We start from the raw sequence: 26,633 nt of genomic DNA on the forward strand, positions 1-26,633 counted from the left end.
TATCTTGTGCCTCCGCTACATCAAAACTAGCTCCTACAAATTAAGGTAATCGGCAGTGGGGATCCTGCAGTGAGCTAAAAAAACGTTTTAGATGTTATCTGATCAAGTTGCTTCACTTACTATTTCAGAGCTGACTATGATAAGCAAAATGTCGTTATTTGCAGTTAGTGAAAACAACAGTGGGATCCCTCTGAAAGTTAGTTCTTGTCCCCAAAGTTTTACCTGTACGGACAGGAGTTAACACAGCTGGTGGTAAGTCATCTAATAAGCTCCCTGTTAAGGGAGATCATATTGGAGGATATGGTTGAGGAACCACCCTATCCCAGGGCATCGGAGTTTTTTAAGATTAAAAATTCTTTGAAGAAAAATTGGATCACCTACAACTGATTTTTAATATATCTATCTGTAATTGTATATCTACAATTACTCTTATTTATGAGTATTATTCAATAGAACGTTCGAATCTTTGGTCCCGCATTGAAGATGTTAGAGTGTTGATGCGCAAATGAGCCACTAATAACGTGCTTCCAAGAAAAGCAACTTGTACAACAAGATGCAGTAAGACTTAGAGCCTATTTCTGTGAGAGATACGACTGTCTTGTATCGTAGACAGTAGAGAGAGAGGTAGAGTTGCTATTTTCATGTGGAATAAGGTGTCAGCTACAAGGATACCACTATCCCTCATTCCTGCTGTTGCTGTGAAAGTCTCTAACCCCTTTAAATTGCATATCTGCAATTTGTATTTCTCACCGAACTCTGAGTTCAATGCTCTAGAAATGTCAAATCTCCTCACACAAATACCATCACCGCACAGAGGAGTATTTGGCCTGAAAAGCTTGCCAAAAAGCCAAAAATTAAATCTCCTCAAATATCAATGCAAGCTATGTATTCTTGTAGCTAACAACCACTGCGATGAAACGGAGAGACATTCCAGGATATAACTTATGCTGCATTCTCAGCAGAAGTCATAAACAAGTCAGTTACGCGAAGTGCTGAATGACGGACGGATGTTTTTTTCTTTAATGTTCATTATTTTTTGTCGAATACTTACTTATGTATTTTTTGTGGGACTGACCTCCAATTTTGCTTTGTTATTCTGAAAGGTATTTAATTTCAATTTTAATTCTTAGTTTGAAAATATTTTCGCTTATGAAGGTAAAATTACACTACTTTCATTTAAAAAGAGAATAAAAAACTACTGTTTTTAGAATTTCTTTTTCATTTTCAAATATGTTTTTGATTGTTTGTCAGAGCTTGTCGGTCTAAAGTTACTACAACATTATGAACCTTGTATAATCCCAAATTAATAGCTAAAGTAATATTGGCGCATATTTGCACCATTTTTTAATAAATGAGTTAAAAATTACAATAATTGGTTAGTTCTCAGTTCTGCGTAATGTAATACACATCCCACCAATAACTCGTTTGTACACCAATACATTTTCCTGCTTGTAATTTTGTGACAAATTACAGTATTACAGTACTGCCGAAGTTGGATTTTGGTAACCCGCTCACTATTGGTTGGGGGGAGTACTTTCTTCCCTATGGTCACCTTCGGAACTGTAGGGAAGAATTCGAGAAAATAAAAATTAAAAAAATTACAGGGAGGAAATGCTCGTCAATTTGGTAGTGAAATTTATTATTAGTATTATCATTATAAGTTGTGACATTTATTACAATTAGTGGAATGCTCATTAATAACAAACAATCATAATAGAGAATTAGAATATGTTAAATTTGAGGCAAGGAAGACGTAATGAAAATTAATTTTTATTTTAGTTAATTAGCTACTTTTAAATCAGAACCCCGCTGAAAAATGAAGTGCTCGTTAACATTTTCCTAACTATTGAAGAACTTCGAATCTTTCCTCTGCTTATTTTAGATATCTGACATGGAGAAAGATATTATGAGAAGAACACTATTCGAAATGATGAAACAAAGTCCAGATATACAAATAGAAGATAAATTAACATTCATGGAAACTTATTTGGCAAATCAAGTTAAATGTCCAGAAGATGAACGTGGTTCCTTTGGTCGTATTTTAAATCTGACTTCAAAAAGAAATGGTGAGCTGCAAATAGAAAGGAGCATCGTTTTTTGGAACAAGGTGAAGAATGGTTGAATGCTTCAATAAAAATACCAACTTATGTTTCATCTGCTCCCGCTCGTCCGCTTAAATAATTTCGACAGACCAGTGAAAGGTCCAAGAGAAGAAAAACACAAGAGTTAAGGAAACAGGCTTCCCCACAAGAACTAACTTATGTAGCATCGATTAGCCAGAGAGCTTCTGGTACACTGATATTGCTTCCATGATAAAAAAAAAAAAATAGCCGAAACTCCGACAAAAGCTACAAAATTTAAAAAAAATTATCTCTTCTGCACAAAAAATCGCAGCAGTTAAAAGACTAATAGCGTCGGAAGCACTTCCAATATTTGTAGAGGCTGATTTTACGCGAAAGCAGTATGAAATAATTCAGACTGAAAACAAAAATATTTATCCGTGTTATTCGTTAATTAAGAAAGCAAAAAAAAAAAAATATGTTACCTAAAAGAAGAATCTATAATACTTACAGAAACAATGGCCGAGATAAATTTACAAGACATTTAGATCACACAGCATCGAGACTATTTACTTAGAAGATATGCTGGAAAGGTTATCTCTGGAAGAAACCCATAATTTAGAATTGATATCAAAGTGGAGCTGTGACGGGTCACAACAGTCCCAACTTAAGCAAATGTTTCAAAATAGTAGTGACAGTGACACCAACTTATTTCAGAGTTCATTTGTTCTATTACGACTAGTAAGTGTCACTCACTCGTACAGATGAGACAAATTGTTATTTGGAAAAATCCCGTACCAATTTCAACGATGTTTTGTCGCCCAGTTATAATGCGTTTTGTACGAGAAACAACAGACATAACAAATGAAGAAATACAATACATTGAAAACAAAGCAAGGAATCTCAAACCAACAGAAATTGCTAGAGAGAATGGTACTGTAGTAAAAATAAAACTTGTATTGCTCTTGACAATGGTAGACAGTAAGGCTGCAATGCAGTAACGAGCACCTCCTCAACAATGAAATGTTACTTATATGGGATGACATCTAAAAATGTTAACGACCTAAATAAAGTTTTCACCGAAAATCGTGACTCACTTAAGTTTGGGTTGTCTATCCTACACACCAGGATTAGATTTTTCGAGTCACTGTTGCACTTACCGTATAAAATAACACTGAAAAAGTGGCACGCTAGGAATGAAAATGAGAAAGAAATTGTTTAGAATACTAAAAAGAAAATTCAAGACAGTTTTAAAATTGAAATTGGCCTTTTGGTAAATATTCCAAAGCAATTAAAGCGCACAAAACAATTAAAAACAGAATGTTCCAAACTTTTATAAATGCTGCGAATTCTTAGCAACAACAATTGGAGAGCCAATCGGTCATGTATGCTGCGTTTTTATTATTCCTTAGTTCATTCCCGTTTAGATTATGGTTGTATCGCCTGCTCTTCAGCGCGTCATACCGTGCCTAAAATGCTGGATGCTGTACAGATGCTGGACAAATTCTGGATGCTACAGATGCCTTTAGATCAAGTCCTGTCGTAAGCATACTTGTTGACTGCAGTGAGCCATCACTTTGGGATAGACGGGGGCAGCTTTTAGCATCTTACTTTCCCCTCTTAAAGGACAACCAAATCACCCGGCTTTTGACGCAGTCCTTAGGAATCCTAATTTACGAAGGTATGAGCACCATCCACGTTTTACTGCACCTGTAGATGTTCGTATCCGACGTTTACTGCACCTTATAAATGCTGACACACCTTCTATTTTTCCAACGTAATCCGTTTGATATCCTTCGTGGAAAATCAACCTTAAAAATTTCATTTTTAACCTTATTGTATACAATAAACAATCAACACCACCTATCGTCTTTCAGGAAAATATTTAACCATATTCTCTCAAAGATAAACGCAGGCGCAATATTACACACAGATGAATCGAAACAGAATGATACTGTTGGATGCACATTTCTTATTAATGAACGAACCTATGTTCGGCCTACCTAGTATTAGAAGTGTTTTTTATGCTGAACTTTATGCTATCAATAAGGCTTTGAATATTATCTACCCAAAGTTCCGTCATATCCTTATTTGTAGCGACTCGTGCTCCAAGCTTTAGAAGATATGTATTCTAGACATCCTATCGTCCTCGAAATCTTTAACGCAATCACTGAATTAAACAATAGCAACACACGAGTGAGTTTCTGCTGGATCCCTAGCCATGGGGGAATTCCAGGAAATGAATGTGCAGATTCCGCTGCTTAAGACGGATGTAGTCAACCGTCCTTCACCACTCTTGTTACTACATACGATTTTATTAATTATGTAAAACTCGCTCTTCAGACAAAGTGGCAAGATGTTTGGTCTGCTATAATTTTAAATAAACTCCGGCATATCAAAGATACTGTGTTGCCATGGAACTCCTCGTGTAGAAAAGTTCGTCTAGAGGAAGTGGTCCTCTGCAGATTGCGATTAGGACATACTAGAGTCACTCACGGGTGACTCATGTCAGCAGAAAACCCACCATTACGTGTAAGATGCAACTGCCGCTTAACTGTGCGCCACATCCTTGTGGATTGCTATGTTGTGCGGTTTGCGTCGTAAATTTAAACTGCCCAGAAACATCCGTCTAATCCTGGGCAATGATAAGAAAGGGTTAGATCAGATTCTGTTATTCCTACGAAGTACTGTGGAAAAGTCCGTCACCAGGGGAAGCCCGGAGGGTTCCGTTCTCGGTCCCCTGCTGTGGAACTTGGTATTTGACGGGTTTCTAGGATTGACATTCCCAGAAGGGGTCACGGCCCAAGCTTTCGCCGATGACTGTCTCCTTTTAGTTCGTGGTAATTCACGACCGCAGCTGGAAGATCGAGCGCAAGCGGACTTGTCGACCGCGGAGGGCTGGATGGACATTTAAAATTTAAAGATTTCTGTGCCCAAGGTGAAGTTTATGCTTCTCAAGGGTGCAGACAAATTATCATAGTCAAAACCCCCACATTAAGTATAAAGGCTTTGTAATCAACTGAGTGAGAGTTCATAAGTACCTAGGTGTTTTGTTTGATGAGAAGTTTTTGCTGTTTAGTAACCACATTAGGCGAGTAGCGGCGGACGCCGTCTCAGTGATGCACGAACTTAGGAGGATTGCTCGGAAGGACTCTGGGTTGTCTGGCCGTCAAATGTACGTGGTGTACCGAGGTGTCTTCGAAAGCATGATCTCTTACGTGGCGCCCGTTTGGGCGCATAGGTTGGATATGAATAGAACACCTGTTCAAAATTTAAGCAGTGCCCAGCGCAGAGCCTTTATTGTATGCACTGTTGTTTTTAAAACAACCTCCTACGAGGCTACCACCGTATTGGGAAAGGCTCTCCCAATCGATTTAGTTGTGAAAGTTCGGGCAGCCATGTGGAGATTGCGAAGAGGCCGGGAGGCCGAGGTATTTGGAGTGCGGTTTCGGGCTGTGCCAGTACCGGAGTGGAACGGTGATCACAATGCATCAGATCTAAGTTTCATTCAGTTGCCCATCTCCCACCTGCGGAAGAAGCTGCACTGTCTCGCGATGGAAGACAGCTGGAATGGGCCACCACAATTAAGGGAAGATCCCTGTACAAGTTTATACGGGATCTGGGAGGATGGTATGCCTTGAATTCGTTTTTAAGGGCAATGGGTGCCCAGGTGCTCACCAACCATGTTAATTTGAACCAATATCTGTTTTGGTTCTGCCTGGCAGCTGATGAACTGTGCGTCTGCAGGGAGGTCCAGTCAAATGAACACCTGATGTTTGACTGCCCTGCTCTTGGGGGGGGGGGGGGGCAGAGACCAGACCACCCTGAAACTTAGAGGTCAAGGGGAAAATTGGCCACTCACAAGTGGCGAATCAATGTGGTGAGAGCTGCATTTTCGGACCATGTGGGAGTTCCTTGATGCAGTTGCTATGTTAAACTGACATCAGTAGTTTACTTAATGGAAAGACTCCTAATGCACTGCTGTGGGAAGCTAACCTTGAGATATATGGCCGACCACCAGCCAATTAGAGCTCCAAACATTTTAATATGGTGGCCAGGTACTTGCTGGCATTCAGCGACCTAGGCGTGGCAGCGAATTGCTGTCTTGACAAAGTAAATTTTAATTTATGAATGTCATGTATATTTTTAGTAGTTGATGGGGTGCGCCTACCCATTTTAGTAAATATATGACAAGTGAGCAGTTGGGACACGTAAACCGGTGGTGTATGGCACCGCGCTTAGTCCACTCATGCTGTTAAGTAAGCTCTAGGAGCTATTTAGGACACTGGTCGCTAAACTGTTTCGAGGCTCAGTAGCCGTTTGTGGCACAGACATTTGGTCTTATGCTTTAGGGCGACCGAATGTGGTGGTGGCAGGAGAAATGCCAAGCAAAACAATTCCTACGAAGTACAAATATGTTTCATAAAATCTAATATTTACTAAGTTCTTGTATTTGAGTTGTATTTTTTATTCTTGAAAGAAACTTTTTTTATTATTTTATTTTATTCATTTTACTTTAAAACTTATTACTTCAATTTTTGTTATTTGTGAAGGAGCCGTTTTTTACACCCCTCACAAACTTTGTTAAATTTTATTTATGTTTATTTAAATTTTATATATATATATATATTTTTTTTTTTTTTAATAAATTTATTTTATTGTTAAGATTTTGACTATGATACTAGTTGTAAGTTATTAGTGATATTAGTTTTTACATTTTTAGTGATATTTTATCTGTGCTATTAGTTTTAAGTTTTAGTTGTTTCTTTTTTTTTAATATTTTAATTTTAATTTAGTTTTAGTTTTTAGTTTTTAATTTTTTTTTTCAACTGTGATATTAGTTGTAATTTTTTAATTGATATTTTATCTAAATTATTAGTTTTGTGTCACTTTTTTTTATATTTTAATTTTATTCTAGCTTTAACTTTTAGTTTTTAATTTTTCTTCTCTTTATAATATGTTTGTTCCGGGTGATAAAAAAAAATAATTATCAGCCATAGCCTCTATAGTCCTAACAGAAGGTTGTCAATTTTATTTTGCCGTTGAATTTTTTTTTTTTTACCCTCAGTATACACCATTCTTTTGATCAAATCATGTATCTTTGCTGGGATACTGGCATTCAGAAATTTTTGTGTGAATATCTGACATGTTTGTTGAAAAAATCCTGAATATACATAAGTTTCCACTACAGTTATCCTTTCCGTATTTCAATCAAATAAACCATTTTAAAAAAACCACAGTTACAAAAAATGAGAACATGCTGCACTGAAAAGTTTACAACTGCCAACAATAGATGAGTGTAGCAACATAAAATAACCGTATGAATCATATGTAGGAAATATGAATTTAAATAATATAAATTTTAAATTTATAATTTAAGGTGACATAAAGTAATCTGAAATTTAATAATCAAGAATAGAATGTAATTTTTTTTTCATATCTAAAAGTGATTAATATATTTTTTATTTACAGAGAATTAAAATCAAGAAAGTGTGGTAATGCAGATGATCAGAAATTTAACGTACAAGATTATGTAAGAGAACAAACTCAAAAAGGATCTTGTCCACCTTGTAATACATAAAAGACAGTAATATATTAATTAATAATTTATTTAATATAATCAAGAAATTACATAAATTCACTAAAATATATGATGTGTTATTAATATTCAGCAAATATTTATTAAAAAGAAAGAGAAATATTATATAATATTATATTAAAATATAAAGAATGTATATTTATTTGATGAAAAAAGTTAGAAATAATATCATAGATAATTTTGTTAAAATATTACATAAATATAATTGCTGTGTAATAAATGTTAATGTGTTCTACTGTTTACATATAATACAATATAAAATATAGAAAATAAAATATTAAAATATAATTTTATTTATTTTTTAATGTATGATTTTTTAATAAAAAAAACTTTTTTTTCACTGGGGTGTGCATGTTAACTGTGTTGATGAACTCAGGTATTCGACTGTTTTATGCATTAAATGTTTAGGAACTATTTATGATATTTTCTCAACATAAATTTATTGTTATTTATTTGTTTTTTTATTGGTATTAAAATGATATGAAACAGGAAATTTATTTTTAAAAAAGTTATTGTTTATGTTTATAATTATTATTTGACTGAATATAGATACATATATTGGTTTAATGTTGTATTATTAAAAAATTATTCTTTGTTAAAATATAGATAACTAAAACCTAATTTTGTATAATATTTATTTTTATATTTATCATCTGTTTTTATTTTAAATATTTTTTTAATTATTTTTAAAACCTAATATTTTAAGTTATATATATATATATATATTTAACTTGTTACTTTAAGAAGGATAATAAATTTTGTTTTATATATATATATAAATTATATATAATTTTTTTAGCCTGTTTTGAAATATTATGTTAGATTTTGATTTTATTGGTAGTTAAAGAATCCTTGTAATCCTAGAAATATTTATAACTGGATTTCAAAACATTTTAAATTGAGGAAGTCAAGTAATATAAAAATAACTGTAGACATGATTTTTATACATCTGTAAGAGTTATCCTGTTAATTTTCAGTAAAACAGTTATTTATTAGACATCAAATAAAATCTATAACTTTGTAAAGTTCCTGTATATGAAAATATAAACATTCAAGTTTTTATATTATACAAAATAGCAATGTAAAAAGTTACTTGGAGTTGTGAAAAGGTATAAAACATCAGATCTCAGTAATATTATTGTAGTAAAATGGTTTTAGTTATAAATAATAATAATAATAAAATGTCTACCTAAATCATAATAGATTCATTAATCATATAATCTTTATGTAGGATTTTTTCCCAACTATAAATTTACTTAAAATTAATTGTAAAACCAATATTATATAATTACTATTAAGCATAATAATTGTTAATGTTATTTTAATTTTTTTCTATTTATTTGTATCATTTATGATATTATTTTGTTTCATAAAATAATTACAGTTTATTATATACTTTTTTGACAGTGTAGTTATCAAATATTTTTACTTACTTTAATTTTGTAATATTATAGACCACAGGGCCACTTCATACATCTCTTAAAAGTCATCTCTTCCATTTTATTTATTTATTTTTATTTTTTTTTTGTCATTCCAGGTGTTTCCTGTACTCTATTTTTGCTTCATCTTTTTTATGCTGATTATTTATTTATTGGATCAATCTTTTATTCTTCCCAGTTTTATAACTTTCATTTTATACACTAATAAATAAAATTTTTATTTAAATAAATTAGATAATTTAATTAAAATTAAATATTTATAATCTATAAGATTTTTAATTATAGATTTATTTAAATTTATTAGGTTTTTTTATACTTAAAATTATAACTAGAATTAATTATTGTACGTGTAATGTTTAGTATTAATTGTATTATTTAAAAAGTATGGCTTTCAATTTACCAAATGAGTTGCTTTTAAAAATTTTCTCTTATTTAGATGTATTTGATGTAGCTTTTTCTGTATCAAATGTTTGTCAGTTATGGAATAATTTATCATATGATCCAATATTATGGAATAGTTTTATATTAATATGTGATAAGTATATGGACCTCAACTATATTATAGATGATGTTTTACCAAAAATGTTTTTGTTAAGACGTGTTCAATTACAATGGCGTACCGATACAGATGTTATTATTAATAAGTTGATTGAATGTTGTAAAAATATTAAAGAATTAGAATTTATTTGTTGTGGTTATTTAAGTGATGATACTATTAAACAATTATCAATTAATTATCCTAATTTAATATCATTAAATTTAGGTAAATGTTGGCGATTTCCTGATAAATGTTATAAAGATGTTGTGTTATTTAATAATTTAATTAATCTATCTGTTTCACATTGTTTCAATTTAAATGGTGTATTATTACGTCAAATATCAGATAGATGTTTAAAATTAACTACTTTAAATATAGATTATATAAGAGGTATTTCTGAAGATGATATTTTGTATTTTATTACCCCAAGAATATCAAATTTAATTTCTCTAACATTATTTGGTGACTGTTTAACTGATAGAATATTATTTGAAATTAGTAAATGTAAAAGATTAAAAACATTACACATATCATCATGTCAAAATATATCTGATATCGGATTAAATTTGATATTGTCAAATATGCATACTCTTACATCATTAACGCTACGCAAAACAGTTAAATTTACTACAGCTAATTTAGCACATTTCTTTTTTAAGTCTTCAACATGTATGAAATTAACTCATTTATATATTTCTTCAAAAAGAAATTTTACTAAACAGCAGTTGTTTGATTTATTTCCTCTTCCGTATTCAGATTTTTATGATCAAAAGTTATGTACATTGATTCTTACATTAAATGGTTTTCAATTAACATCTGTGGGAATTTCAGATTATGAATGAATATTTTATAATGGGTCTTATTGTTTACATTGAGTTGTGACTTCTAAAGCTAAGTATTTTTATACCATTTTGGCTGTTTTTAGCAATAACATTCAACTTTTTTTTTATATTGTGGTATGAAAAAAGAAATCAGATTAATAAACTGAAAGATTTTGTGTTTTAAATGGAATTACACTCTGGTGACAGTAACATTTTGTTTTATTTTTTTTAATAATAAACTGATTAACCTAAGAAAATTTTCATATTTTTCTCCTGTAGTGACTAGCTCTATTTTTATGAATTATTATTACTAATGTTACTTTTGTTATTAAGTCTTTGAAGTGAGACGATCCTAACACCACATAATGGTTATCACAACACAATTGGTCGAACACTTCATTAGCACTTCCTGAACCTACTACTATAAATAAATAATATCCAGTTTCATGAAGAAGAACAAGAAGAAACAGTTATTGTTATTTAAATAAATTATTTTACCTAAAACAAAACTTTGTTTTGGGTAAAAATAAATTATTAAAAATTTTAATTTTAACTGACTTAACACTTACAACTTAAAACGTAGAATATGCATGTTGAAAAAACTATAAAAAGTAAAAAAAATACTATAGAGAAAGATAGAAATTAGAGTAAAGCAAATAAAAAATGTTGGATGGAGTAAATATTTTGATAAATTTAGTGAATATTGGAAACAAAACAAGAAGTGCTTAAAACCAGGCAAATAATAACTGTTTAAAAAACACAAGATTTAAATTATATACACATCTATTTTGAATTAGTTAAAATAAATACTATCTCTTTAATTTATGATTTACATGTATTTATATTTTTAATTCTATTAATACAAACTGCCTAGCACAAAATATTGTGTACTGAAAATATTCTGTTCTAGGAGGTTTATATTAATAAAATTTTAAATTTAAACAGTACAGAGGAATAATATGAACATTCAAAAGATTAATTTCAGTAAAATAATTAATTGTATTTATACCAGCTGATAAACATTTTCTGTAGCTTTCTACAAGTCTTTCTTTTTTTTCTCTACATAGGTAAACAAACAAGTTTTGTCAAAGATCATAGTTCAAAATAACTAAATTACAGTTTAATAAGAGTTCAATAAAGTTTTTATTCTGTATTGAAAATATAGTACTCTGATTATAAAATAATAGTAAAAAATATTCATTTTGTATTTTATTAGAAAATTATTGTAACACTGGTTAATCTGTTAAGTTCTTTCTCTAGAAAAATAATTTTAAATAAAGAAATTATAGTATATAATGTGATTTTGTCAATTATTACTGTTAATATTATAAATTTACATAGATTGTATTATAGATTCTGGATTGAAGATGTTTAGAATGTTGATGTACAACAATAATAGATAAAATAAAAACTAATAAATTAAACTAATAAAATAATTATCTAATAATCTATTATTAAATAAATTATATCAGCAATAAAATGTATTGCTGAGTAATAAGTGACTGTTATTTAATTTCAGAAATTATTTTAAATTGCTTCAGATTAACCATCTATATTCTCACTGTTAAAGTTGTACAATTACATTATATATATATATAATATAAATAAAAGATAATAATAAAAGATATAAATAATATAGATAAATATATATATATATATATTTATTTTTATTTTTATTTTTTAAATCAGTTCTTTTAAGAAAATTGAATGTAATGATTGTGACAATATTTATATAGGAAAGACCACTAGCTCATTTAAGGCTAGATTCTTGGAACATTTTAGAAATTATAAAAAAAGCAAACTGGATTTCTCTAATGCATTTGATCATCTGATTAAGAATAAATGTACAATATCTGATATTAGGACAGATTTAAAAATACTGGAAATTAAAAAATGTAATATGAATACAAATAATAAGGGATTAGATATTTTAGAAGAATAATATATATATATAAACATAAAAATAATTTAATATGATCAACCTTCAGACATAATATGAGGATGACAATATTTTGAAAGCTGCAGTAGATGGCACCACCAAATTTTGATAGTGATCTATAATTTAATATATTTTAATCAGCATAGTAAATTAAGTTCAGTTAAGTGGACAACATGCATAAATGCTTTACTTTAAATTATTTTTATTTGATTTTAATTTCAATTTTTAATTTGATTTTATGTCTGACCTCATATTTTTACATATGTAAACATTTTTTAAATTTAATTTTTAATGTTAATTTTAATTAATTTTTCATATATTTAAATTTTGTTTTAATTTTTAATTTAACTGAATAAAAGTTAAAAATAAAAAATAAAACGATTAAAGGTTTTAAATTGTAAATAAAATAAATATATGCGTAATGTGTTATTATATTTATGAAGTTTGTAATGTAATTTGGGATGAATATATAATGTAGCTGATACAAATAAATTGCAAAAGCACTCCTGCATATATATTGTATATTGGAATAAGGTAAGTCATCCTACTTTATTTAATCTGTACTTTGGTTGATCTAATAAAATAAATAAATAAATATATATATATATATATATTTTAATAGTTTTATTTTCACCAGTAAAACAGTTTAGTGTGCTTGATTCTGTTTATTCAGAGAAAATGCATTATTTTGTGACAAAAAGATTAATAGTAGCATACTCCTCAGTAAAAAAAGAAACACATTTATTGATTGTAATAAAGCAAAGTTGACAACAGAACAGAGTAATAGCATCTCAACCTTTCATCTCAAAGAAGACTTTGGTTTAAATCCTTTTTGAGCTTGCCATTTATTTTCAAAATTTATATACCACATTCATATGTAAAAACTTTGAGATTATGTTGTGAATTTAATCATGCATTAAAAAATTCCAGAGAAAGTTCATTAATAATATCATATCAGAAATATTGTTTTAAGTTTAATTATATATTGTATCAGTTATATTTCAGTTTTAAGATGTAAAGACATTGTTTTGCATTAATTATTTTATATCTGCATGAAATTTCTTTACTGGTGAAATTTGAAGATTTTTTTGTCATCAACCTTCTGCATTATTTGGTGATTAGAAATAAAAAAAATATATAGAATTTCTTTTGTTGATAATATTATTTTATAAAACGAACTACTTCCTGTCTTTCTATTTTACTTCTCTTAGGTTTAGATACTAATAAAGGTAATTTTTAATTAGATTCAGGAATTTTAATAAATTTGGTCAAAAACTTAAGAATTTATGTTTACACTTTATGTAAATTGTTTTTGTTAGCATTATTTAAAAAAAAAATTATTCTCGGTTTTAGCTTGAAAGGAGACAGTATCTTGTAAAACTTTTGTCAGCTATGAGGTTGGGCTGAAGAGTAATGTAAATTTTTGGTTATCTTAAGAACAGAAATGGTTATTAATTTAAAAAAAAAATAATAAAAATGTTTATTAGTAGAAGTTCCCATACTTACCATTTCATTGGATATATTTCTCCTGATATATGAGCTGCTTTTTTATTCAATCAGTTAAAAATCCAGCCAACCTATTTACCAGCAACTGCATATCTACTTTTCTATATCATTTGTCATCTTATCTGAAGTGTATACTCAGATTTTTTTGTTTGAGTTTAGGAAATTGAAATTATTGATATGGGATGGATTTAGAGGGAAATAAAGTTTTAGTATTTTTAGAACATTTTGTTTTATTTACTGTCTGGATTCTAGCATTACCAAACTGTGACACTATTTGGAGTGATAACTTCTGAACTTGATTAGCATGTTTTAATTTTGTTATAATGTGTAATATATTAGGCAGAATTTATAATTTTTTTGTTCTACTTAATAATGGTGAATTAAAGATGTTTTAAATTCCAAACCATCAAAAGAATAATGTTCTTGACCGATGGCTAAATTTTGAATTTTTCTAGCCAAGAGGTAATATTCAGTGTCTTTTCTTTATGATTGAATGGTCTACCCAGCTCTTATTGTCATTCATAAAACTAAAAAATTATTCATCTCCTTCATGAATGTAGTACAATATTTCTTCATAACATTAAAATTGTTTCTTTTTGTCTTCTTTCAGCAACATCATTCATGGTACCATCAAGTTCAACCCATACTGAGCTGATTAAAGTTAGAAATATGTTTAATCAGTAATAGGGTAATTAATCAGTTCATTGACTTTAATTTGATATTTTGAATCCATCACAGAAATCACTCATTACCTGACATTTTTATCTGATATTTCCACATATAATTAGGTTCACATCTACAAAATGTTGTCTGATAATGACTTGCTACATAACAATTTCCTCTATGATGAATTTCAGTTGGAGTAATATTTTCAGTGGTTATTCTCTATACACTGTTTTAGTTTGTTAATATAGTAAACAGAAAATGCTTTGGAAGCTTTATAGTATGAAAGTATAGCTTTCTGGAAGGAATGCTTGCATCTTTCTATCTTTATTTATTCTTGAGATAAACAGGCATATGCATTAATTTTCATTTCATTGTCACTGTAGTCTGAGTTATCATAATCTCTAAAAAATTAAACTTCAAATTAAGGTAATACTTGCCAGATAATGTAAACCTGAATAGGTATATCAATAAAGCTTAGTTGTATGCTACAATTAATTTAGGTTTTAACACTAATAGCCTTCTAACTACTTGCTACCAGTAGTACAAGTACCACTACTTGTGTACTTGTTCTACTTGTCATCCCATAAGTTTAAATATCAAGTTATTTTATTTAGTGTGTTAGCTAATATTTTTAATCTAAAAGTGAGAAATTGAGAAAATGTGTAAGTACTTCATGAAATATTATTTTTTTTACTAAAGGTGCAGTTAACTATTCATTTAAGTTCAAAAATGATACTGTTAAGAAGAAACTTTATATATTACTATAAAAAGAATGTAAATTAAAGTTTTTATGTGCTTAACATTTCTTAGGAAAAGTTATTACCATGAACGTTACGCAGCAGTATAGTTATTGGTGCTAACAAAACTATTCATTTACTATAATTTAGTAATCAACTTTAAACGATAAATTAGCAATGAACTTAATTTATTGCTATGAATTGTTCTCACACATTCCATCATCAATTATTAATCTTAATCTTGCTTATTGATTTTATTTTTTTTTACATTTCCCCCAATATGACCCTTTACCCTCTTTGTTTAAAGACCAAACCAGTTAACCAGTTAATATAATTTTAGGGTTAATATTTTTCAGGCTGTCATTCCATATTTTATTATGATTAAGAAGAATATTTTTATTAAAGATTATACTGAAATATTGATCATGTTCAGTTTGACACTGAAGGACACCGACTTTGACATGTTTAGTTAAAAAAAGGCCAATTGATCTTCATTGATCAAGTAGTACTCAACAAATTGTTCTGATCTGAAATGATAGTATGATAGTACTGAAAAGTACCCCTTTTAAAATTCAGGGAATATGCATTGTGAAAAAAAAGGTCTTGACCCTTCTTGCATTACTGATTTTCTTATTTTTTATTATCTTCCTTACTTTTCGACATGTTTTATCCATTTTAAAGGAATCTTTAAATTATTTTTTTATAATAGAATTTTATTCCGTATTCCTAGTGTTTGAGTTTATGGATGGATAACTTATTACATTGGTGATTCATTCTCATAATCTTTGTTTCACATGTTTTTTTTTTTTAAATGGAAGAAATAATAATGTAAATTTAATAATTTTGATTGCAAGCAGAATGTGGAAGAACTTTTCTTCTGATTTTCTCAGTATTGTTCATAATGAAATAAGCACAGCAGGAGGGCAAGCACTGTCACTGTAAATTTTGTTTTATATGTACAAGACATTATATATCAGGTAAATTAAATCAGTCAAGTATTATCTACCTAGGAAATAGTACTCTTTAACTTCTCTTTTACTTAAAGTGCTATCTGACTAGCTCAGTTACAATCAAAGAGCTTCTGCTAATTACCCTATAGATTTTGTTGGTTGTACAATTGAAACCATGGAGGATGAAGCAGTTTTACAAGATAAAATATTAAAATCATATAGCATGAAGCAGACGCATATAAAAAATTGGTAAAATTTTTTGATACTTCCTTCCTTTGTTTAAAAAATAAATATATGAATCTCAAGAAGAAAGAATTACTTAACATTTTTTTTTCATAGATTGATGAGATTAATTCAATCAATGGATTTGAAGAGTATTTTTCCTGGAAGTTTCTACAGCAGTTGAAAAATCTCAGGCTGTAACATTTTGGAAAATAAATGATATGAAAAGAACAAATAGTTAACTGCATACTGTTAATATTTATTTACTAGACCTTTATGCAGGAGTGCACTTGTAAATTTTTCAGTACCAAAGCATTTGGTTTTATGTTACAGCGGACCGTAAGAATATGGCTCACTGCCACACACAACTGGCTACATGACAATTTATGAAGAATGCACATTCATTTCGATGGCTACATCAATAAGAAGCAAAAATTATCTTCTTCATGTCAAATTTTTAACTTTTTTCATGAATTAGGTTTTTAACGACTTATTTTATCACCGTTTGCTTAAGGTGTCTAAAAGCAAGGACCACTTTCATGTGGTCTGGTTTTTATGATTTAGGTTATACTTTTTATCAGCTGATAATTGATTATTTGTTAGTAATATATCAACATAAATAAGAGTGAAGTGAAGGGTAGGAATCAAGCCAAACAATTTTAATATTCACAAAAATATTTAATATATGAACATATGCATGAGTTTGAGTTGAACATTACTATTTAAGGAAGTGATAATACCTTTCATTATAAATATAATAACAGTGAATACTTAATGTGCTGTTGAAATAAGATATGGGCCAGACTTCTTTAAGTTAAATCAAATTTTTTGTGAAAATACATTTTCTATTTCTCTCTAAAAGCAGTACCAGAATGGTATTCTGGCACCTTTATACTCCTTCCTTTATACTAAAATGCTCTCAAAGTACAATGTTATAACAGTGTATCATTTAGTTGTAGTTTAAGCTGAGACGTATTTTAGTTATAATTATAAATAGGTAAAGAGAATTCATCATTAAGGAAAAATAAATAGATTTTAAAAATCATAAATATATATTTTACTAATTTTCCTATACCACAACATAGAAAGAACATAAAAATTGTTTTACAATTTTTAACTTAAAATTTAAGTATTATTAACAGTTTGTCCATTATAAATTTTGTTAAAGTAACAAAACAGGATAGTTTTCCTGTTTTTCTAATCAGTTTTTATCAGAAATAAATGCAAATGATGAGTAGTCTTTACCCATTTATAACAATGTTGCATAGTGTTTCTATAAATGAGATGGTGGTGATAAATCTGTTTAAATTTTGCTTAATATAGTTACTTTTATTACATTAATACTGTTAGATTGCATCTTAAACTTTATTTGTTATGTAAAATCAATTTATTTAATTATGAACTTGTTACTTTGTGTTTAGTTAAATTTATGAGAAATTAAATTGTAATTTCCTATTACTTTATAATAATAACAGCATATGTAATAGGCAATTTTAAAATAATGTAGAATAAAGTGTATACATTAAAAAAAACTTAGTGAAATTCTGTATAATATTTATACAGAAATAATAAATGTTGCATAATAGGTTTAATTATTTATTTATTTAGAAATGACTTAATAATATTAAAAGAACAAAACATACAGAAAATGATCTGTTTATCATTATCAGTATTTTCGAACTCAAATAAACAAGTTTTGTTCAGTTTAGCAAAGTTAGTTTGTCATTTGGCTTTACCAGATAATATTGTTATAATTTATGTCTGATACTGACAAATCTTTCCCTACTGGTTGGTAACCAGTGGCAGCTCGCATATAGACACTGTGGAACTGCAGCACTCCCTATTTCCACTTGATATTATTGATAACATTTAATATAATGAGTCCTTGTTTCTTTAATTCTTTCTTTATAGTTGTACAATATATAATCCTTAAGCTTAATGTCAGTAGCCATCCCCCAGTTTATGAAAAAGATACAAAAACCTTTGTATGGAACTGTGCGCTTCACAGTTCCAGCACCATGGTGTTTGGTTGTTGTGTGCATGCGCACATAGGAAGCTGCACATGAGGCTGCGAGGAAGAGCTGCTGTTACTCCTGCACTGTTACTCCTGCACTGCTGACCCTGGTGTGCTGGTGGAGGGTAGTTTTTTTTATTCTACATGTGTTGTGCTTAAAAACCGTTTACCATATTCTTGAATGTGATAAAATGTAGAATTAGATTATTTTCCTGCTCCCAGTTATTCTATTTGATTCATTTTTTTTTTTTTTTGGTTCTTTTATTTTACAAAAAAATATTGATCTTTTTGTGCAAATTAAAAGAAGAAGAATGGATTTCATTTTTAAATGAATAGATCAAGCTTGAACTCTAACAATATAGGTTAAAAATGTTTGATTTTGTTCTTTTAAGATTTTATCAAGTTTCTGAATATACGTTATTTATGTTCCTACTACAGTCTGTTTTTGAACTATCAGAGGCTTGTCCAGAACATGATTTTGGAAATCAAAATGTTTTTTATCTACACAAAGTAGAAATTACAAAAATCCACCACTGCAATGTGTAACTCAAAATCTTAAGAAAAATATTAAATTTTAAGTAAATATTAAAATACAATAGAGTTATTCAGGCCATTCAGTTTGATTAATGTGTTTAAACCATTAGTTAAAAGCAATTAATATTTTAGTCTTTCAAGTTTAATTAGTCTGGTTCGAACTGAAACACCTAGAAATATTGTGTCTGATTTTCATGATTCAAAAACCTAAATGAAATTTTAAATTTAACTAAAATTTCACTTCCAACATATTTTATTTATTATCTGTGAAACTGTATTAGCAATAGTTCAAAATATAATTGTCTTAACAATTTACAATCTTTTCAGATTTAACAATCTATATTTGACTGAGTTTAATTTTTATGCAAATTGTAAATAACAGGTAATGCATTGTCATTATCATGTATTATGTATAAATATATTTATTTTGTCTGTCATGACAAAACTGAATTAGTGTATAAAATTAATTATAATTATTTTAGCAAGTGTACTAATTTTTTTTATTATAACATTTTCCTAGATGATTTATAAAAATCATTTTTAAAAACTATGTTAAATTATTTTTCAAAATCATGTTAAAAATTATGTCATCGTTTGTATATTTGCAAAGTTCATATCGTTTTATTATCAAAATGTAAACATATCATTAAAGAATGACTACAGTTAATTATAAATTTCCAGGGTTCTAAATAGTAATTAAAACATGTTTTATTTTCATAAGGCAAAGATATATATATATTTATATTTTATACTTCTGTCTTGTTGTTTCTTTTATTACTACTGTTATTAGGGACCAAAACTCATGAAAGATAAATCTAGTTCTATGTGTTAAAATAATTCTGAAATTTTAATCATCTGTAACCTGGAAGTAGACATTACAAACTGATATAATGTATTTTATCTGTCAGTCAAAAAATTAGCCTTATTTGTGTGATGTAATTTTGATCTTTGAACTAGTTTTGATGATGTTAAAAGTAATATAGTCAATTTTTAAACATCTGCTTAAAGGTTTTAAGTAGATGTCTTCATTTCTATCCTATTGTGAAGCATGTGAAAGAAGTGTCAGTGATTAATACCATTACTTTAATTTTATATATAGTAGTTTAATTACATACAAGAGTAATAATTTGGTTTTTTTCAATAATATATTTAAGTAACATTTTCAGGAATCATGAGAAACTCCTAAAAATGTCATAACCAATCTCAAGAATAATGAGAACCTCATGCCATGACATTGTCTGCTTCATTGGGCTAATTAATACTGTGCTTATCAACATTAAAAAATGTTGGTTACTTCAGTCCTGTAAGTAACAACTTTATTCTGTTCACCACAGAGATTAACTGTGTAATAAATGTCATTATTCTTAGAGAAACAAGTTCTGACGAATGTCTCATATACTACAAGTGCTTTAGATGTGTTATAGCTATATCAATTACAGGGACAGAGAGTGTAAATAAATCAATATACCTGTTTCTGTTGCAAGACAATGCATTATATACACTAAATTAATCCAGTAAGAAATTTCTATATTATTTAAATTAATTATAATCCTTTTTGTTTTTCATAAAATTTTTTAAAATTTTCTTAGCACCAGATCTACTGTTCAGTAGCCACCATGTAATGGCAAGCTTGGATGATCAGCCCACATCTCACTGCTATACTACTGTTCTCTGAAACATTGGCACACCATGATTAGTCATTTCTTAGTAACATAACATGATGCAACTTATGTTGTGTAGTAATCGTCACCGCTCCAAGCTTGCTGTTACTTGGTGATGATTGCACCTCATATTAAAAAAAAAGGTAGAAAAAACATTAAATTTTTTTTTTTTTTTTAATTTATGGAAAGAATTAAAAATGTGTAATCTAAAAAAAAAAATTTGTAAGCAAAAGATAGCAAATTAAAATATATTGAATAAGTTAATTTGTCAGTTGGGTAATAATGAAAATTGCTCAGCTGTTCTGTGAGCTCTAAGTTCATATACAGTTAAAATTGTTACTTTTTTCTGGTTATAATTACTCTTTTATTTTGGTCATTTAGTTTCATTAACAACACTGTTTGAGGAAATATCAGGATGATAAAACTGATCATACTGACTTCCAAAAGTGTAATTAAACTTATTGCTGCTGTAAGGCAAATTAATTTTTAAAAAGTAAATAAAATAAGTGTGAAGGAAGATTTTTCAAAAATATTTGCCTCTGAAATTTACTCAGGTTCTGGGCACAACAGTTAACTACACTTTTTAGTAATTGAGGGTTCACAATCTATTGTACCCTCTGTTATAAATTATAAGGGATTAGATCTTTAAACAAGCAAATATAAAAATAAAATGTCAACAATCAAAAGTCAATTTAATGAACTAATTCCTTAAATATCACTAAATCTTAACAGGAAAAAAGCTTGACAGTAATGTGAACAGAAAACAAAAAAGTGTTATTAAAAAGAAAACTTATCTTTATCAATATACTAATTATCTTGGCAGAAACAAATTGAATATATTACATTGGATTAAAGTTGTTTTATTGAGTTGCAATTTACCGAAAAAAGACATTAGGAATCATAGAAAATTACATAGAAATTATGTGATTTTTACCTGTTTTTTTTAGAAATTTGATAATTTTGTTAATATATTATGTAAAAAGTTAGTGTACTTTATTCACTAAAAAAAGTTTTTTAACAATACTATTATGGTATGTACACATATTTATTACTTGTTGTACTTATTCAAGTACTAATAAGTACATAGCAGTAGCTTACATAATTGTAAATCTGGTACTTAGTAGTTTCATACTTTCAATTAACAGTGGATGAAAAAAAAAGGTTAAGGAAACAAAAATTTCAGTTAAAGTGGTTGGGAATATCAGCTAGCTGATAGAAAAGAGTTCAGTAACTTCATTTAATCATGGAATGCTGAACAAACCTTGTAACTGTAGAACTAGCAGCTTTTCTTGAAGCACTGTAAACAGCTGAACATTTCCCTAAAACAAGCACTGCTGTATATTAAACTGCATTCTTCTTATTAAATTAAATAGCATTATGTTTAATTAAATTATCTATTTGCCATAGTTAAAAAAAAAAAAATCATTTTTATTATTATTAAGGTAGAATCAAAAAAATTTTTCTAATGACCACCATATTGAAACAATAAAAAAAAGTTTTTTTTACTTAGATTGATGGAATTTTTTCTCAAATATATTAAAACACTGATTTTTAATCTATTAGGAAGCAATTAAGATAGATAAATTTCTCTATCAGATAAGTACATTCCTTTTTATACATAATTTGCTCCTTAAAATAAATTTTAGTTCAAAAATTATAAAGAAAATAACAATATGATCAAAGAAGTCTTTGGTAACTAGAATTTAAAAAAAACTTACAGAATATAATTTAATTCATAATATATGTATTGTGATACATAATAATTTTTTTTTTTTCTTATTGAGTTATATCATTAAAATTTTAAAATATTTAGTTGTAAATGGTTGTCAAAAGTAATGTAAACATATTTAATACTTTAGTTATTTGTAGAAGACTCATATCTAGTAAACACCAACAGGATTTTTTGGAGAAAAGATATTCAGTTATTACATGAATATGTATGAATATCATAGAAAAAATATTTTCTTCTAACAAATTTTAATTTTTGTTAATGAAATTTAGATATGACATCTGATTGTAACTATATTGTGTGTGTGTGTGTGTGTGTGTGTGTGTGTGTATAAAATATATAATATAATATTTTTTTAAGTTTTCGCAAAGTATAGGATTAGAGAACACTTAGCTTTACTTTTTTACGTTCATCAAAACATTTTCAATCCAATGTTGATAAAATTTAAAAACAAAAAATTTTTACAAAATAAAATGTAAAAAGCTAATAAAATTAATGTGTAAATGTAAACAAATCAAGAATTTATAAAAAAATATATCACTGAAGATGGACTTAGGCCTGAAAACGTTTTGATAAATGTAAAATGTAAAGGTAAGAGTGTTCTATAATTTTGTACTTTGCAGAGGTTGAAAAAATATTATATTATATATAGTTATTTAATATACAGAGGAAAAATAAAAAATGGACTATAAAAAATTTAATCTAAATAAATTATTATATATATATATATATATATATATATATATATATATACACACCATATAGAGTGTAAAGAGTGTATGTGTAGAGAGCATGAATAACCTATTCTTTGAATGTAAAACTATGCTGTTTGTTCATGTTATTTCATGATTTATAGTACTGAAAGATGATTTAATAAATACTTCTTGATGCAGATTGCACAAAACATCTGTGCATATAAATGTTATCACAGTTTTATTCAAATAAGAACTCTAAACAACTCAGCCTAACATTAATTGAATTTTAAATCTTTATCAGCTGTCTACATTGATAGATGTTTAGTGTAATCTCTTCCATAACATAAACTAAAATTCTATTTAAAATATCTATTTATTAATGAATGTATTGTGAATAATTAATCCATTTTATTAATTTGCAATTATTATACTATTTTTTCAGAATTTTAATCTACAGTGATTGTATCATTTAATTTTAGATAGTGCCATTGTTCTTTGCATGCAATATTTAATTCAGAACCATTCTTAACGGTGCCTTTAACCAGGCAATATTTTATGGCAATATGTAGCCAGCTTCTGACTGGGGATGATGCAACTATTTACAATTTAATTTTCATAGAGCTCAGCAATATGACCAGTAGTTGTCTACTAAAAAAAAATTGGAATTACCTTGATATATTTGTATAGTCCTATCTATATGTATCCATAGTTCATAAACTCTGGAAAAGTTTGCCTTACAGAATAATAATAGACTTTGAACTTTGAGTAGGTGCAATGAACCATTTTGTCAGTAAATCTCATATTGGAAGAAAATCTTTCATGTATGAATACACCATTGTATGATGAAGTGTGAAGCAAATGTTGCTCGGCTGTACTGGACAAAAGATTCTCCAGCCATAATATACATGTATATTATCAGCAATACTGCTGAAAAATAATTTTGGCTGGTACAAAAATAAATTTTGGAAATAATCCAGTTTTATATTTTTGGAAATATGTACAATTTTAATTGCCCTACTAAAACCATCTTTAGTTTGTACAACAGAGCATTGTCTGATTAATAAGAATAAAAAAAATAAACATAAGGAGCTTCCAAAAGAAGCATGAGAAAGGAATTATAAAAATTCTGTCAGCCCTGTAGTTACTCCTCACTACATCTCTGATGTATTTTTCCTTAATCTAAGTTCTATTAAAACGTCTATATAACTGAAAATAAGATATTTAAAAAAATAATTTGTCTTACATCCTGTTAAATGTGAATATATTTTACCAGTTTTAGATATAGACATTAAAAAGTTTACTGTTAATATGAATTGTAAAAATCAACTTGATAAACTAAAACAAAAGTTTTTAAAAAAAGATGTTTCAGTTGTATTGATTTTGAATGCAAAGAACTAAAACACTAAATATTATTATGTATATTAATATTAATATTAATATTAATATTATGTAATAATGTCATTAAATAATTGAAACCTTTTTAAATTATCGTATTAATTTCTTTAGTTATATGAATAGTATAATTATAATAGTATATTACATTAATTTGAGCTTTTTATGTTAAATGAATAAATAAATATATTTGTATATAAACTGATATTTTAGATGTTGATGCTTAATAAAATGTATTTTATATAATGTATAATACAGTAGAAATTGTTTTCCAGAGCAAATTAAAATGTTTAGTCTTCCTATATCCTAAAGAACCATCAGTTAGTTACATAAGCACAAAGGAAGGGGGTTGATAAATATTCCATGTGGACAATCTAATATATTCTTACATAAGATTCTTGGGTAGAAATGTTTGCATATACTGCTGCTATAGATAGGTGAAAATAAAACATCTTTTAAACAATTTTTTGCAAAGTTCAAATTTTAATTTTAAAAACGTTCAAATTAAAGATAAATTTATTTAAAGATAATTTTCCTTAATTCCATTTTTACACAACTGCCCAAAAAAGGAGTGTGATGTATTTAGGGTGTATGTATGTATGTATTTAGGGTGTATGGTGTATGCTCAACGGCTGAACGAATTTAGATAGATGTATGATCCTGTATTGGAATCCTTACGTTAGCAGGAGTGTTATACGCTATATAAATACATATATATATATGTATATGTATAGTAGTGGAGATTTGCCGGTTGAAGCACAAACTGTAATGAACTGAATTCATGAACTGTGAGCCTCTATCACTATATGAACTGGGTTTGAGCTGAATGAATCAAATCAATCTAATGAACAATATTACAAAAATAATAGAATTAAATTTATGTTAATTAAAATAATATTAAATAAATCAAAAAAAAAATCTGTTTAATAATAATGGGCTTCCTGTGGGGAATGCATGTGAGGCTAGAGTAGTGAGGTCATGCAAGCACCTCCTGCAGGGCTAGACCAATCATCACCATCAACTGGTAACAAATCGGGTGCCCCTGGGGCGCTGTTTTTAGAGGTGCAATGGGGTGCTATTATAATATCTCTGCAAACAATTTTCAAAATCCAAATGGAGTATTTATTAGTAGGTTGAAGGCTAACTTTTGCATGCATTAGGTACACTGTTGATCTTACAAATCACGGTTATTTGGAAATGTTATATCTTCACAACCAATCTTCTGATTTTCAAAATTCAAACGGGGTATTTGCTAGTATAATACAAAATCACGATGTAACTAAAATTAACTGATATTCTCAGAAATAGACCTTATTTACAAGACTGCCCAAAAAGGAGTGAATTGAAGTTAGGGTGTATGTATGTACGTATGTATATAAATACATATGTTGCTTGCTCATTCGTTGTTCAAGTCTTATTCTTCACCAAATGAATCAATTTTAATGATTCTGTCATTTTGTAAAAGAAGTTGCTTCTAATGATCTCATTGAACTTCTTTGTGAGATTTCAAACAATAGAATTAAATTTTCTACATAGATAATTTGAGAAATATGAAGTATCAAGTATTTTCAAGTGAAAATTCATAAAATTTCTACAAATTAAAAATTAATATTTATCATTTTACATTCAATGTTACACACATCAATTCAGACAGTGATACTTTAACCAAACACAACATACAAGGTCTGGTCATAAAATTTACACATTCTTCATCATTTTATTGTTACCTCACGTTGAAAAAATTTAATTTTTCACTGATATTCTCATCATACTATTATTTATAGTTGTGTTATTGCTGATCTGCAGCAGCCTTTCTTCAGAACTATTGTCGTCTTTTGTATGTTGTGATATACCATTCTGAGAATTTCAAATCTTAAACTATACTTGCAATTAATTCAGTAAATGTAGAAGTGAGATCAGTTAAGAGGTTGCAAATTCAAATCGTAGGTACAAGCTTATTGAGATAATACAGTTATACCTATTAGAAAGAAAACATCAGTTTAAAAGAGTGTAAAACATTTTATGAAGGAAGCGACTATATCACTAACAATAAGGGTGGATAAGGATAGTCATTAACAAGAGACTGAAAATTTAAAAACTTAAGTTGTTTCTGAAATCATTGATTGAATAA

General features: G+C 28.1%; 2 protein-coding genes across 8 annotated transcripts in view; both read left to right on the forward strand.

The window, feature by feature from the left end:
- Window positions 1-7,869, forward strand: part of Rab26 (RAS oncogene family member Rab26) — a 483,609-nt gene extending 475,740 nt beyond the window's left edge. For 2 of the 7 annotated variants that reach the window (XM_075363858.1, XM_075363857.1), the window contains exon 7: window positions 7,533-7,816. In XM_075363858.1, the coding sequence (XP_075219973.1) occupies window positions 7,533-7,641 (109 nt within the window). In that variant the 3' untranslated portion in view covers window positions 7,642-7,816. Of the gene's footprint in view, window positions 1-7,532 lie in introns of all 7 variants that reach the window. The other 5 variants (XM_075363853.1, XM_075363859.1, XM_075363855.1 and 2 more) reach the window with 5 other exon arrangements.
- Window positions 7,870-8,494: 625 nt separating this feature from the next.
- Window positions 8,495-11,545, forward strand: LOC142323717 (F-box and leucine-rich repeat protein 13-like). The gene has a single exon (XM_075363860.1). It carries the CDS (start codon window positions 9,483-9,485, stop codon window positions 10,476-10,478), a length of 996 nt encoding a protein of 331 aa, XP_075219975.1. The 5' UTR covers window positions 8,495-9,482; the 3' UTR covers window positions 10,479-11,545.
- Window positions 11,546-26,633: the final 15,088 nt, after the last annotated feature.

The sequence above is a fragment of the Lycorma delicatula genome, chromosome 4 (assembly GCF_047948215.1).
Source record: "Lycorma delicatula isolate Av1 chromosome 4, ASM4794821v1, whole genome shotgun sequence".
Taxonomy (NCBI): Eukaryota; Metazoa; Arthropoda; class Insecta; order Hemiptera; family Fulgoridae; genus Lycorma; species Lycorma delicatula.